Genomic DNA, 16,785 nt, shown 5'->3' on the forward strand with positions numbered 1-16,785 from the left:
ATTCTCTGGGGGTTTTGGAATTTATCAGATTCGTGGAATTCTTAACTAGAAATTTGGGCTATTTTACGCAAATATGGTTTGTTTAAGGTTAGTCTGGAATAAATTTTTATCATGCGAAATAAAAATTGATCGGTGATGAATTTACCGATTCTTTAAAAAATTATAAAAATAATCGTAATTCAGAGTACGTGCGTGGATTTTTAATGCTGTTATATTGGGTGAAGTAATTCTTGGAGCAGACAACAAGCTGACAAGGGGCCCGGATAGTCTAAATATCTCCTTAGAATGATTACGTTAGGGCGATTTCAATTAAATGCAATTAAACAAAATTGCAATTACGCTCCGAGAGTGGAAATATTTAAAGAAAAAATGTAATTATAATTTTCTTGCAGCATAAAATTTATCATACATCTAAGCGCCAATTTATCCAATTGACAAATTATTGCTGTTCTGAACATTTTTTTTTTTTTTTAATGGACTAATGTGCTATTTAATTTAGTAGAAAATTTCAAATACGCTCACGCACCAGCAATTGTACATACGAATTTCCCGCTTAAATGGAAATCGTATCTTTGTATACGCACCTTTTCATTCGCTGTTTTTTGGTAAAGTTGAGCAGCAGACGGCGTTTTCCTTAAGTGTGAGTTTCATTTCATGATTCATCTGCAATCGCAATGCATGGGCGACTTTAGCGACGAGCAACAATGGATCGCTTGGCAGGAGGTGACGAGTTATCGCGTATTTTCTGTAAATATTCGTCGTTGTTAACAATAGGGTGATTTTCATCAAATATCCAGAATCACGTGAGAGAAGATATTGGAGAAATAGAGAAGGCCCGTAAGCGAAAAACTACAGTACAAATAAAGACAAAGAGTTAGTTTGGTAGAAGGTCGCGAGCTTCAACGACTTAAGCATAGTATATATATGTGGACGTAGATTATAGTTTTGCAAGAAGCCTTTAAGCGTATGTTTATTCGCGCACTTGGACGGGGTGTGTATCTTTCATCGCTCGATCGGAGAAAAATTTAATCGTTCCTTCAATAACAACACGACATTAACAAGTTTTTCACACACAAACACATATACACGCATTCGGCGTCTTTTTTTTTTTTTTTGACGAGTCAAGTCGATCGTCTCAATCTTCTCACACGTTTCAGTGTGATACGCAATTTTGGTTTAGATGGGCGACGACACAACGTGTTACAAAAGGTATGGTTTTATTAATATTTTAGGACTCGGGCGTGTGATTAAGAATGTATATTTTTCAGTAATTTTTCATTTAATCGTAGAGCATTAAATTCGTCCATCAATGTAAATAATGCTTCTTTTATTTGTGAATATATTTGCCAAGGTCATTTCTGCGACAGAATTTATAACTAATCATAGAGGTGAAATTAAAATTCGTCGCAGAGTTATTTTATGTTATTGGAAAAATAAATATTGACGCCATTATTATTGTCAACATTGTTTTAAAGCTCTAATCTACTATACAATAATAAGTCCTGTTTTATTACAATTAATTGTAATCGCTTCAGCAACGATGGCTTACTCCAGTTATTATTAAGAAAGATTCATTTTTCCGATGATGATTTATCTATACACAGTTTTATTTGCAAGATACTTTATCTCTTATAATTTGGCTTTCTAGAAACAAACATGAAATTGTCTTGAATGCGTGTAAACATTGGAAATACATAAATACACACACTCGCATATGTATATAAGTATATATACATTTTTAAATATGATGTTGTTATAGTTCATTTTATTAGAATATTATTCTTTTCTTTCGCGCTATTTTAAAATTAAGACTATTATTTATACGTTACAATATTACTCATCAATATCAATATATTTTATTTTTATATTGCAGATATAAGTACAGTTGAATAGATAACGGATATTCTTTCAAAATGCTGTCCGACATGAATCATATTAGGAATACTAAAACAGTGGAAATTGTCGAGGAATATACCTCCTCGCTTCAGGAACTCAATACAAACAGCAAACCACATATCAATATGCTTACTCTATTAGCGGAAGATTATATCGAATATGCATCAGCTATAGTTGAAGCAGTAGAAGCCCATTTACAAAAGGTTAATATCTTTGGATGTTAAAGGTCCTATCTATCCACTCTTATTACATAAAATTCTCATGCATAATTTTTTAAATTTCACTAATTCTATAATAGCATGTGTTGAAAACAAATTGAAATAAAAGACATTCGTTTTAATATCAATTAGTGATTAAATGTATCTAAACACTTATTAATACTAAATGTTATATCAGCTTGCTTTTTATCAATCAATTTATAAATGTTAATTTTATTATCGCAGTATAAATAAAGATGCATAAAAATTGAAAGAAAAAAATTTTTTTAATTTTGAAGAGATATTTTTATAATAAATGTTATTATGCTGATATATATGAGATTGCTCTTACATGTTTTAAAACGAGAAATTTATGACTAACTGAAATTATAGAAATGATAAATTCGTAAAAAAGAATTTTTGGAGTATGCGACACTCTGAAATGTGGATAGCTAGGATTACAATTTTTGAAATCATTGTCATAACTATAAATAACAATATTGATTGACGTTGAATAATTAATTTTACAATTTAACTTCAACAAATTGTTCTATTAATCTACATTAAAATACGTTCAGTAAAATTAGATACTTTTAATCGCCTCAAATTTAAATTAAATACATACTTAGGAAAATTAATTTCTATTTCTATGAAAATTGTAAAATAAGTAATAAAATGTTGATGTTAATAAATTATTATAAGTGATACATAATGATAATGTTTTTTATCAAAACTCATTTATAAGTAAATAAGTCAGTGTTGAAACATCTGTGATATTTTACGTAATTTTATATATTTTTGTAAATAAAAAATAAAAGAATATGTGTAAAAAGTTTTTATATGCAAAAAGCCTTCTTCTGTGATTTCATAAACATAAACATCCGTATTGCTGAAACTTTTTATCATTTACTCCAGTGTTTTTGTTTCGTTACACTTTAAGTTTGAGATTACAACTATACGCTTAAATGTATAAAAATTAAATTATCATTAAATCTATAATAGTTAAAATTTATTTTTAATATCACATGTTTTTGTTGCTTTGATGTACAAATATATTATATTTAAAAAACAAACAAAAAACAATAAGAAAAAAAAAATTGATGCATTGTACGTAACAAGAAAAAATAAGTATAGTTTAAAATGAAAGGAAAAAGAAGCAAAGGATAGAGTGAGTATTATGTTTTTACCAGGTGCAAAGTGAGGTCAAACTTCCCGTTCTTTATCTTATCGATTCAATAATCAAGAATGTAAATGGATCCTATTTAAATCTTTTCTCAAAAAATATTGTTCATACATTTTGCGACGTATTTGAAAAGGTAAACTATTATTAAATTAAAACAATTATTAAAACAATAATCTTCTCGATATTTGTATTGAAAAAATAATACTTTAATGAAATAGGTGGATGAAAATACAAGAGTGAAAATGTGGAAATTAAGGCAAACGTGGAACGAAGTGTTTCCCATGAAAAAATTGTTTTCTTTAGATGTACAAGTTCACAGTATCGATCCGGCCTGGCCTTTATCATCTTTACCTCCAAACGCTGTATCATCGAAATCAATTATTCATGTGAATCCTAAATTTTTGTCGATGGTATGGATTTTGTTTCTACTCATCGTAATCCTGCTGCTAATCGTCATTATTAAATTTTTCGTATTGTTATAATTATAGCAGCAGAAAATACAACAGCAGATGATATTACCACCAGTAAAATCAGTGACTGAGCCTGCTTCTGAATCGGAACTGAAAATGAAAGAGGAGTTTTTAAAGAAACAGCAAGAGCTAATTGAACTACAGAAGCTGAAACCAAAATTAGAAATGTTGCTCCACAAACAGAGGCAATTGGGAAGGTCACTTATCCATATTAAACCTGAATTGGTAAATATTGATTTTTAGTCAAAATTTTTTTATTATATAATGTATTGTAAAAATAATTAATATACATTATTCATAATATATTTTGAATTTATTTATAGATGGCTTCTGATTGTGCCTTTAAACAATCAATAGTAACCACTGTGCCTTACGATGATTTACGATCAATGGAAAAACAGGTAAAAAAATTATAAATACTATATTAATTTTACAAGCAGAGTATTGTATTTTACCTCGTGTAGATTAATGCTCTTACAATATTCATAATTTTTTATTCGTCATCTTCTGAATTTATACTTGTGTTATGCAGTTTGTATTTTTTATAACATTTCATAATGAAGTGTAATTTCAACAGATAACCTAAAGCCTACTTTTTACTTTAATAAAAGACTAATTATTTAAAATAATAAAGGTATTATATTTTTATTTTTATTATATTTATCGGTTTATTGTTGTTGTTGTTTTTGTTGTTTTTGTTGTTTTTGTTGTTTTTGTTGTTGTTATTTTTATTTATTTATTTATAAATTTTTTTATTTAAATGTGCGCATACAGATTTATGATTAGAAATTTAATGTATTCAGTAAAAACGTAAATTATTCACGTATGTAAATTAAAGTTCAAATATTCTTTATAATTAGTTGAGTTAAAATTATTAGTTTTTATTTTAATGTGCATACAGTTATAGTAGTACAGTTATGGTTCCAATTGTTTTGCAGTCATTAATTCGAGAGAACGAATTATCGACGTCGATGCAGCAAAAGGTTCTAGGCCTTCAATCTCTGGATCCTCAGCTGCAAAGTGAAATGGCGCTGCAGAATGGCGTTAGCATCAGCAGTATCGCCGATGAGGATCTCGAAGCAAAAGTTTCGACGTGTCTTGAATTTAGTGTCGACAATTCCTTAGTTAGCCTTAGTCCGGTTAAAGTACGCACGAGCGACGTGGCTCCGCGATCCGATAGTTGTCAGAGCGACTCTAATACTGATTTATCACTGATTTTTAACGATAATAAATGCTTTGATAATGACCGTAACCAAAGATCTAGTAGTAGTAGCCAAAAAACAGCGATAGCCGTAATGGGCGACGCGCAGCAGGAGAATTCTTCGGATCGCTCGCCGTCGAAGGGTTCTTCGGCTCGCGGTCCCCTCTCCTCTTCATTAACTTTGAAACAGCAGCAATCGAATTCCCTGTCGCATAATTCCTCCGCATCGTCTCACAATAATAACCGATCCTGGAACAAATCCCAAGATGACAGCTTCTCGTTATCAAATACCACGTCCTCTTCGATCTCCTCGTCCTCGCCTTCCTCTTACTCCTCGCCCCATAAAAAGTCCAAATTACATCGACGTAGCCGAAGTCCTAGCGGTTATCACCACCATCACCACAATTACCAGCATCGTCACTCCCCTAAGCTGCACCAAACTTGCCTCGACGAGGAGGAGCAATTCGGTGGCTCGCTCGTGATCTCGCCCCCGCAACCCTCGTCGGCGAATGCTTTTAAGGACGGCGGTGGTAGCGATCGCGGAAGGAAAGGAGGCAGGGATAGTACTAGTCGCAGTCGCAGTCGCAGCCGTAGTCTCGAGGGCAAGAGGCGGGACGACGTCAGGCAACACGACAGCGGCAGCAGCAAGGACGAGGATTTGCGGACAGCGTTGGTTGCTGCCAACAGTGCAGCAGTGGCAGCCGCGGCGGCGGCCGCTTTGGACACGAGTGAGTTGTGATGTCTCCCTCGAAGCATGATTCGAAATGGGACACCTTCCAGTCTTCTACGCTCTTTTACGCTCGAAGCCTTTTTTTTTTTTACAAGATTTTTTTTCTTCGAAAAGTCAGTTGGACATGACACGATGATTACACTGGATTTTAACGTTCTCGATACCTTTCTAAGGCCATTATAACGTTAAATGCATTGTAGACGATTAAAGCACATTATTGAAATTATTTCCGAAGGTTGTCGATTGAATTGTGACTTAATTGAAGATATTAGAAGGGTGACACAATCTTTCCATGGCTTGTTATTTCCGACCCTATTTAATAAACATTTATCAAGAGCTTATCTTACAAACAAATTCATTTCATTATTATATTAGAAGCTATTTCAATTGTAAAATTTGCATTCTCGTTCCTTTACATAAGAAATTCATTTTACAAGACAATTTTTTTTTTTTTTTTGTTTTTTAAATTTTCTCTAATACATTCACATTGTTTTGAGTAAATCGAATTTAACCTAAATCACGAATAATTTCCCATAAGTATCATTTAAAAGCATATACCAAGGTATATTTGAGAGCTATGTTACTTAAAATTTATTATTTTCTCTTATTAAAAGCAAGTCAAGACTTGTATTATATCGTTTTATTTATTAAAACTTATATTTAATAATAGATTAATATATCCTTTAAGTATTGTTTTTCATTAATTTCAAAGAAATCATAAATTTAAAATTTTGTGAATTATTTTGTACTTATGTGTCAATGGTTGGTTATTTTTAGCGATCTTATTTTAAACTAAATAGGCTAGTAGCAATTGCTTTTGTTATCCAATCAAATTTTATTTAAAATATCAAGGATTTAAGTAATAACACAAGGTATGTCGTGATGACATACTAAAAATGGAGTTTTGCAATGTTTAATTTAATATAAAGAAACAAATACCTCGATAGAATGATTATATATATATATATATATATATATATATATATATATATATATATATCTGTGTGTGTTATATTTTCTATATATAGTACAAATGTAGTACAATTCTTTTGTATTTAGTACTGAGCAATACATTTTTAATAGATAGCTTTAATTGCAAATTCAGAAAATTTTTTATTTCAATTTCATTTGAAGAAAAAAAAAGTATTTAACGAAGTAATGAATTTATTATTATAAAGTTTTTTTGGATCTTTAGGATCTATATGAGTAATTCATTTTAAGTGATAAACTTATAAGCGCATTAAAATTTTTATTTGTTTTAAATTCCATTCAATATGTGAATAATTTAATTATTTTTATTAGGAAATATAATACTTTTGATTTTATAAAATATTTTTTTTTTATGATTATAAACTAATTTTTAATAATTACAGAACATTTTCGTAAGTAAATGTTTCTTAATGTTTAATAATAGTCTATATATTGAATTTATTTGAAAATTTTTTTTTTAATATTGAAAGTGAATGTGTTTTAAAAATTTATAGTTTCAGAAATTTATATTAAAACTTTTAATAAATCATTTTCGAAATTTTCATCTAAGCTATTTGTTTGCTAATAAATACTTTTTATTAATCATATTTATTTACACGTATTATTTAATAATAATAATATCAATTAAAACAATATTTTTATAATATTTATTTAAATAATTAAATAATAATTAAAAACGTAAAAAAAATTATGATTTATATTTACTTTTTATTTAAGAACTTTTCATTTATTCAAATTAATTTGTCCTAACGTACAACAATTAGGAATATGAAAAATCATATTTTGTTGTACACGAGCACATTTTTTTTATAATAAAAACATAAGCTTGTATATAATATGTTTTAAAAGAATAAAAAGTATATATATATATATATATATATATATACGAATTTCAGTAAATATTACAAATGCGCTACCCTCTTTCGAAATAATTCAAGAGGTATATGAGCAATTAAAATAATAATCGGAACTTTACATAAATTTAATATATTGCATTTAATTTGAACACTTTTTATGCTATAAAATCTAATGATTATTTTTCTAGAAGAAGATTTAGATCTACGTATACTTCCAATGACATCTAATAAGAGACAATCAACAGAAATACTTCAGCCATCAAATGCAAAGAAAAGCAAGGATGAAAGGTTTGATGAGTAAGTTATTACAAATTTATTTAGAAATAATAATAATAGATGATAAAATTAATAAAATGATTGCACATTTTTTATTTCAATAATAATACTTTTTAGCAGTTTCTTAGCATTTAGTCAAACGATTTATGACTAAATTATAATGTCGTATTAATATGTATAGTTTTTAACATTGGAGGATGACGTTGTTAATAATTTATATTTATAACAGTAATAATATATAGTTCCTTCTGCTTGAGTCTTTTTTTTTAAGCCAGTTTTTAAGCAAATTGCCATTTAAATCGTACGTTTGTAGAATAGCAGATTAATTTTCATCATTAATTTTTTTATTTATCAATATTAGAGATTCCATTAAAAGAGTTTAAATTGCTTTTGAGTGAAATTTTTTTACTTTTCGTAATACAATATTGAAAATTTTATTTAATTTTTTTTGTTATTATATATAAAGGCTTTTATCGTTGAGAACATAAAGTTGTAAATTTACTATTAAAAGGAACGTTAATTTTAACATGAATTTTAATATGAAAATAAGTATGTGTTGTGCATAGCCATGTACGTACACATTTATGTATGCACTTCAATAAAATTATTGGATGATTCGTAAGGCAGTAGCGAAACGAATAACGAATAATAACAATAATAATAATAACAATAATAATAATAATAATAATAATAATAATAACAATAATTATAATTATAATTATAATAATAATGATGATGACGATGATAATGAATGCAGTTTAATTTATTCTCCAAAATCTATTGGGGTAAGATAGGCAAGCAAGTGGACGAAAGTACCGATCGATTGTGAGTGAAACTTCGCTCCATTGGAGGGAACGCAGTGAACTTCCACTCTCGATAAATCGCGCGAAAATTGTCTAACGATATAATTGCAGTCTCTTCGGGAAGGAGGACGTGGATCTGCGACTCTTGCATCCCGCGGCCCAGCCCGTGACCGCGCAACTGTCTTCGTTGCCCTCGTCATTGTCGTCGTCGCCCCCTACACCTCCGCCGCCCGTCATCTCCTGCGACAAAGACGGCTGGGCGAAGCTCAAAATGCCGATGAAGTCAAATCCGGGCCGCTCCGAGTCGAGTCGTGCCTCGGACGGTGGCCGCTCCGATCGCCCGGGACGTGGCCGCACCAAACTTTACAGCAAGGCACCGGAGGAGCGGAGACGCGGTGTCCGGGATTACGAGCGAAATGCCGATAGGAACATCGAGATCATCATGAAACAGGCGGCCGAGCAGCTTAACCAGGGTACTATCACCAAGTCACAGTACAATAAGCTCATACAGGAGGTGCTGCATATGAGCGAGGACCAGAAGCTCAGGGCGGCCCAGAGAAAGGAGAGAGAGGGCAAATTGTGGGAGAGAAACGAGAAAGGCAGGCCCAAGGAGCACGGCGTGCATCCTCGACCGCCCGGTTAGTTATTCCTCTTAACAAGATCCTTAGGTCTTTCCTCGTTTGTACATTTCTTTTTCTTCTAATCTTTAATATGGACTTATAGAGTCTTGAAGGTTTAATATTTTTTATTCATACTTTGTCGGATTAATAAAAACCTTATTTGTTAATCACTTTTAAGTCCCTATTAAAAAATATAATTTTTTAAATTGATTAGCAGTAACTAAGTAGTCGGTAGTAATTCCTTTACAACATATTTTAAAATTAAATAAAGCGAATTTATGAATAGTTTTTGCAATAAATTGATTATAAGGAGGATCGAGAAGATGGTGAATTACAATGCTAACTTTTTTTATTCTTTAATACTATAATTATTCTTGTAGGTGGTCTTAGATGGCAGCAGCCTTGGCATCAACCCTGGGCTCATCAGCCTGGACCCTTCCAAAGTCATTTTCGGCCCGAGTTTCGACCCATTGGTCCGTGGCAGAATCATCCTAGATTATTCAGTGGTCCAATTAGATCGGACTTCCATCAATTTCACGCTGGTTTCAATCCTCGATTAACACATTCTGCTTTGGGTCCAAATGGACCCATTATCCTACCAAATGGCCCCTTGAAATCGTTACCGGGAAGTCCGTTAATTTCTCTGGGGGGTCCGTTGGGTGGTGTACCACCAAGCATTATTTTGGGAACAAGCGGCGGCCCTATGATCTCCAAGAAGTTGTCGCCAACCTCCGGAGATGTCAATACGGATAATTTGGTATGGTCCGTTCCATCGTTTTCCACTGGTGAGGTGAAGTCAGCTAGCGATCCTGAGATCAGTTCCATCAATAGCGATGAATTGCCGCCGGCCGATCCAATGTTGCTAGAGGAAATAGTAAAGGATACCATGAGATCTATCAATATCGACAATGTGCCTCGAGAAATTAGATATTACGGGCATACGGGCGTCATATTTATGCATTGGGATGATCCTAGAGATATTGGATTTCAACATGGTGCCAGAAGAATTTCCATCGATGGCAAAGATACGGTTGTGTGCTCTTTTAACGATGATTATAGGGAATTCACCTACGATGGAGAGGTTCACAGGTGACTCATACATTGTTTTTTTTAGATAAATATATATATATATATATTTTTTTTTTTTTTTTTTTTTTTTTTTTTTTAAATTTACATTTACGTTAGAAATCTGTGTTAAAACATAGTGTTTTATGAATTTTTAATCGCCCTTTTTATAATAATTTTCATTATTATACGTAATGTATGCATGCGTAAGGGACAAGGATAATATTTTGTCAACAATAATATTATTATTTTAGAATAAAACTTGGTGCGCCTACAAGAGAATTGTATGTCGATGATCAATGGTATCAATGTTATTTTGGTGGTCAACAAGTTATGGTTGATTTGGGAAATAAGAAAGTTAACATAAAACTTGACGGCCCTCCTCCTCAAGTAAAAATTGGAACTATAAAACGTACGGATCTTGTTGTTGGAAAAATAAATCTAATAATTAATGCAAGGAGTATGGTTCCAGTTTTTCTTGATGCTAAGCCACAAATGTAAGTAGTAATTCGTAGCTATAAATTAATAATTATTTCATTTAATTAAATTGGTATCGGATGAATAACATCATCAGCTAATAAAAGTATTATTATATATTGTATGCTTTTATAATTTTACTAAGATAGTTTCAACTTATTTCATTAAATTATAATTATTTATTGTCAAATACGCATTTTATGTTTGTGATCCATGTCATCGAGATTCTTATATTATGTTGGTCTCGTATTTAATAAGCCATTTAATTGAACACTCGCAACACGTTAAGAAACATTGACTTACATTGCAGGTTCAACATTGACGGAAAGTCGTGCACTCTAGAATTTATCGATGCTTTGCAAACGGTCTTATTGAATGGGCGGCCATTTCAAGTTGAATTTGGTGGTCTGCCCAAGCCCGTTTTCGTTCAAGGGAAGAAACACTTTATACGTTTCTCCGTATTGCCACGTGGTTTTCATGCCGGTTATGTTAAGATCAAAGGTATGAAAGGCGAACAGCCGAAAGAGGCATCACTCGATGGTGGAAAAAAGACTCTCTCGGAAGCTTCTGGTTCATCGGTAACTGTGGCTTCGCATTCACTTATAGAGCCGGATTCAACGTCTCAAGATGGCATGGAGCACTCCTACACCTCTAAATCTGGTTTGTTTCAGATCTCTCTCTCTCTCTCTTTTTTTTTTTTTTTTTTTTTTTTTAATAATAAAACCAAAATTCAATGAATTCAACGATAATATTGTATTTAGATCTGTAAAATTAACAATTTCCTCTATATATATTATTAATTACTTTTTTAATTAACTGCGCAATTTTTGTTCAACGGAACATTACTTCAATAAATACAATCAATTACTTTTCGATTAGCTACATTTGCATTTTTCATATGACATATATAGCAGCATTTTTATTAATTCATGCTACAATTAGTACTTCTTGTATCGATATTTCAAATGAAAATGTCTTTTTCTCGGTAACATAGTACATTTTCTAAATTCGCATCAATCAATAATTAATTATCTTAGATGTTGAATTAATAGTGTATTTATATTCTACTATGTTTAAATCCGTTATTCTCAGATTTGCAATTGGATGTTCTGTCTTCGGTTGTAACTTCTGCTATGGCTCCTTCATCTGGACTATCATATCAAGCTGAATCTGTCGAGAATACAGCAGTTCCAGCGCCCACGATTACTCTTCCTTTAAACCTTAGTGAATTATTCCAAAGATTATTAGAGACTGGCATAGTATCTAATCTAAACGAAGCGAAAAAGCTCGAGGAGGACAAAAAGGCACCAGAAATAATCCCTGTCTCTTTTGATAAGCCAGAAACATTGAAAATGTAAATATTAAAAATTTCATTTATGACATTGATAAGATTTTTTTGGAATCTCAAAATCCATATACTTATGTAAAAGAATTATATCATAAATATGTTATGCTTATATAATTATATAAGAAAAAATCGGTTTTAGTTTTCAATTATATAGTAAGATTGTAATATTTATTTATACTGAATAATTCAATATTACTGAATAAGTCACTACTAATAAAACAATTGTTCGTTTGTAGAAAACAGCCAGCAATTATTACGGCCCTATATAGTGGTATACAGTGTAGTTCATGTGGTGCTAGATTTGCACCAGAAATGGCAACTCGCTACAGTCATCATTTGGATTGGCATTTCCGGCAGAATCGGAAAGAACGCGACTCTTCAAGGAAAGCGCATTCGAGAGTTTGGTATTACGATGTCAGTGACTGGATTCAATTCGAAGAGATCGAAGATCTTGAAGATAGAGGTAAGAAATTCTTCTTCTAACCATTTACAATTTGTCAATTTAAAAAAAATTTATAACATAAAGAGTGAAATCAATGAATGGTATTACTCTGCTTATAAGTATGTCTATTGTATTGTTAAATTTTAATAAATTAAATATAGAAATGTAACACACAGCACGGTTGTATTTCAATTTGCTTGATATCATTATTTCATTTTTACTCTATTGATAAGATATTCACTTTTATAATAGTTAAATTTTTTTTTTTTTTTTTTTTTTTTTTTTTTTAAATTTTTTTTTTTTTTTTTTTTTTTTTCAAATGTTTAGCTCAAAGTTGGTTTGAAACTGAGAAACAGAACATGGAGACGGAAACTGCTGCTGCTGAAGAATTTTTTGCAGAAACCGTGTATCCAAGTATTCCTACAGGTGCAGATGAAGATTCGTGTTGTCAAGTTTGCCACGAGGCATTCGAACAATTTTATAATGATGAAAAGGAAGAATGGCATCTCAGGCCAGCCATTGCTTTTGAAAATAAAAACTTTCATCCCCTCTGTCTTGAAGATCACAAAGTAAGTAAAAGTGAAATGTGATATTATCTATACAATATATTAATATTTGAAATGGTTTGTTTCACTTTTACATAAAGGAAAAGCTTCTTGCGGTACGTTGCCTTTTCAAAGTACTATAAATTATTTAAGTGTTTGTTTAGTAATTTTTTAGTTGCGAATAACTTTGTTTATTGCAAAGAAAAATGAATTAATCTAAAATTGATGAGACATATTGTAAATTTTAAATTTATTCAAATAGGAATAAAATTAAAAATTTTTATAATTGTAATATGTAATTGTTTTTTTATATTATATTTATGAATACAAAAATACAAAAATTATTCTATGATGTAAGATAGTAAAAGGAATAATATAATATTTGTTATAAATTTAATGTAATAGTGATTTGTTAAATATTTTTGTAAAAAAATGTGATGTATATGTGTGCTTTGTTAGATTTACATAATAACTATTACGTAATAACTTTTAATGCTTTTTGTCATTTTATAGAGAATTATAGCAGAGTCAATTAGTACTGACATATCAGACACTAGTGAACACCATAAAATAAATGTTAGTATGCAAGACGAAAAAATAGAAGTAATAAATGAAATTAAGGAAATAACAGATGTAGAATTACTTCAAAAGGATAATGTGCAAAAACCATTGAATATCACAAAAAGTACATCAATTGAAATAATAGAAACAATTGATAAGAAAATTGGTATGGTTGAAATGCGAATAATTTTTTAAATATAAAGTTATGATTGAATTTGAGCATTAATATATATATATATATTATTTTTTTTTTTTTTTTTTTTTTTTTTTTTTTTTTTTTTTAGATGAAAATGAGGTAAAGGTAATAAATAAAGAAATAAAATTAGAAATTAATAAAAGTAATACCGATGTAAAAGTATCTAAAGAAATTGTAGAAATAATTGAAGATAAAAAAATAAATAATATAATTATTAAGACGGAAATAAAAGAGGAACTTATTCCTATCGAAATAGAGGAAGAATTAGTTGAATTACAGCTAGGTAAAACTGATTTCTGTATTCTAAATTTTAAAATTATTTCATACATTATAAGTATAATTGCATATTATTGAAGCTTATAATTAGCATTTATATTTTAATTGATCAAATATTCATTAATTAATTTTTATTGTTTAATTATTTAGACTCTGAAGTAAATACTGCGGAAATTGCTGGAGTTGATTCTACTCAAGTTGCAGTTAAAAGTACAATTGATGGAAATGTTGAATTGGAATCAAAAACATCAACTATTCCAACTACTCAGTCAAAAATAAAAATAAATATCACAAAATCTCTCAACTCTCCAAAAGAATCCAAAGAAATTAAAGTAGAAAACGAGATTAAGAAAGATAATCAAAATGAAGAAGAAATTGTTGAACCTTTGAAGCCAATATCATTAAAACCAGCACTTTATGGTAGAAATCTTTCGGTTTTACCACCAGTAGAAAAAGGGGAGGAACTTTCTGCATTATGTTCGATTATGTAAATAACTAGAATATGAAATATTGTATATAATCATTATTTTGATGAAAGTTATGCACGTTAAAATAATATTGGAACAGTTATATGTTCTTTGTTTGGAAATATTGTTAATACTAATTGGCAAGAGTCTCCCTTTTTCTTCTGTATTTAATGATCATTGAAATTTGTGTTTATAAATTGGAGCTTGTACTTAATAAGTTAAAGTTAGGTGTTTCAAAAATCAATTTTAGCATAATCATTTGGATGAAATCGTAATAAGGACCAATATTAAAGTGTAATCCTTGAAATTTGTATTTTGTTAGTCTCATTTGTCATAATAATTAATTGTTTAGGTTCAACATTAAATCAGCAGCATTTGAAAGTGTGTCAGTGGTATGTTTAAACTTATAAATGCGTGCCTAATATGCGGCAGTACAATGTCTATTGTAAGAATATTTTCATGTCGGTTTTAACAGGACAGATTTTCGAGCGTGACATAAAAATATTGTCCTAATGCCCCAGCATATTTATTCATCGTTATTTATTGCAACTGAAAATGATGATGCCTTCATTTAATTTTGGTATACCAACAATTTGAGACAGTTCGAAATTATTGCCTGTGCACTTTTGCAGTTTTCATGTCGAATATTGAAAGAGATAGATCTAATAGTTAATTAGGGGTTAAATAAATAACTTTGCTCATCTTAAGTTACAATTATAATGATGACAAAAGCTTCAATTTATATTGCTGAATTTTTAAAATTCTGCATTATCAAAGAATAGATTAAATAGGTAAGCTTTCTTTTTTCGGCATTCATTAAACTCAGCTCTTTTGCGAGAAAAGATAGCATATCTTCGTATAATATAGAAACAAAAACAATCAAATCTGATGTATACAGAAAAACAAATTTTGATTCATTGAATCGGTAACATTATAATTATCCATAATTGGATTGATTTTAGGTCCGAGATGAGATCCTAAAATTTTTTTATATTTTTTATATTTCAAAGCGATTGTGGATGTACTCAAAATTGCCTTTCTCTGGATTACAGAGAAACAATAATGAGGTATTAAATGATTCGAATACTTGTAAATAATTTTCAAGTACTGTGATGTTTTGTAAATATTACTTAATATTTATTTTTTTACATAATGAAAGAGAATTTTTTTGTTGACTCCTATGTCCCATTTAATTTCTTATATTGTTAAAATAAATACTTTCTTTTTTTTTACATCGCAGTTTCACATGATCGAAGACATTTATTAATGATAATTTTTTCAAATTAGTAATTTTAATTACATTAATATTTAAACTTTTCTTTTCTTTCTTTCAAATTTCTAATTTTTTTTTTTTTTTAAGTTTGAAATAAGTGTTAAAATAATATTCACGTACAACTAATTAACTTTTTGAAACGTCTTATAAATGCCAACAAATAAATATATAAAATAATCAAAACATTGTGTTTTTATTTCAACTTCCAATAATCAATCTACAATCATACTACCTTTTACTTATTATGTAAAACATAAAATCCTTACCATAAATGATGATGATAAATGAATATTAGGTAAACTTTATGATTTTACTTAATAATTTATTAATTTCATCTAAAGCTTCTTAAATATTAAGTAAAATAAGATAAAGTATTAAAGACTATAATTATTAAATATATACAAGCATTTCAATAATGTACGTATAAAGCGGGGCTCGAGTTTAAAAATTACAATTGTGAGGCCAGCGAGGAAAAGGAATAACATCTTTAATATTTGGTATTTCTAAAAGAAACTGTAAGTATCTTTCAAATCCCATTCCATATCCTGCGGTGGGAACATTTCCGTATTTCCTGAGATTAAGATACCAGTCGAGATTCGATTCAGGTGGTAATTTTGATTGCAATTTTGAATAATCATCTTCTCTAACACTTCCGCCAACTAATTCACCAACAATTGGCACTAAAAGATCTAGTGCCTTTACCTATTCAAATTTTTTATTGTTTATTAATTAATTTGTATTTTTTGTTTTTCAAAGAGTTCTAAAATATTGTTTTATAATCTTAAAATTGATTTTTATCTTTATTTATACACAGATTTTAGAGTTATTTATTTTGAAGATTGAAGATAAATTGTAAATTTTGAATTCACATTATAATTTCATATAATTTAAGAACTTAATTTACCTTTGAGA

The 16,785-nt window shown here is 29.6% G+C and overlaps 2 protein-coding genes across 2 annotated transcripts in view; one reads left to right on the forward strand and one right to left on the reverse strand.

Annotated features, from left to right (window-relative positions):
• The first annotated feature begins 592 nt into the window (after nt 1–592).
• LOC105360352 (uncharacterized) lies at nt 593–15,737 on the forward strand. Its single transcript, XM_011497243.1, has 19 exons — nt 593–1,209; nt 1,874–2,099; nt 3,284–3,409; nt 3,495–3,686; nt 3,765–3,971; nt 4,070–4,147; nt 4,685–5,675; nt 7,713–7,821; nt 8,715–9,241; nt 9,604–10,312; nt 10,543–10,785; nt 11,076–11,425; nt 11,858–12,119; nt 12,350–12,576; nt 12,883–13,124; nt 13,202–13,216; nt 13,614–13,827; nt 13,988–14,140; nt 14,284–15,737. Exons 2-19 carry the CDS (start codon nt 1,914–1,916, stop codon nt 14,622–14,624), a joined length of 5,172 nt encoding a protein of 1,723 aa, XP_011495545.1. The 5' UTR covers nt 593–1,209; nt 1,874–1,913; the 3' UTR covers nt 14,625–15,737.
• Nucleotides 15,738–16,273: 536 nt separating this feature from the next.
• The window catches only part of AsnRS-m (asparagine--tRNA ligase, mitochondrial), a 2,240-nt gene continuing 1,728 nt past the window's right edge, over nt 16,274–16,785 (reverse strand). Inside the window, exons 3-4 of the mRNA XM_011496896.1 lie at nt 16,778–16,785; nt 16,274–16,575 (exon numbers count right to left, since the gene is read on the reverse strand). The exon at nt 16,778–16,785 is cut by the window's right edge and continues 431 nt beyond it. Of these exons, the coding sequence (XP_011495198.1) occupies nt 16,315–16,575; nt 16,778–16,785 (269 nt within the window). The 3' untranslated portion in view covers nt 16,274–16,314. The remainder of the gene's footprint in view (nt 16,576–16,777) is intronic.

Source organism: Ceratosolen solmsi, unplaced genomic scaffold (assembly GCF_000503995.2).
Source record: "Ceratosolen solmsi marchali unplaced genomic scaffold, CerSol_1.0 scaffold13, whole genome shotgun sequence".
Taxonomy (NCBI): domain Eukaryota; kingdom Metazoa; phylum Arthropoda; class Insecta; order Hymenoptera; family Agaonidae; genus Ceratosolen; species Ceratosolen solmsi.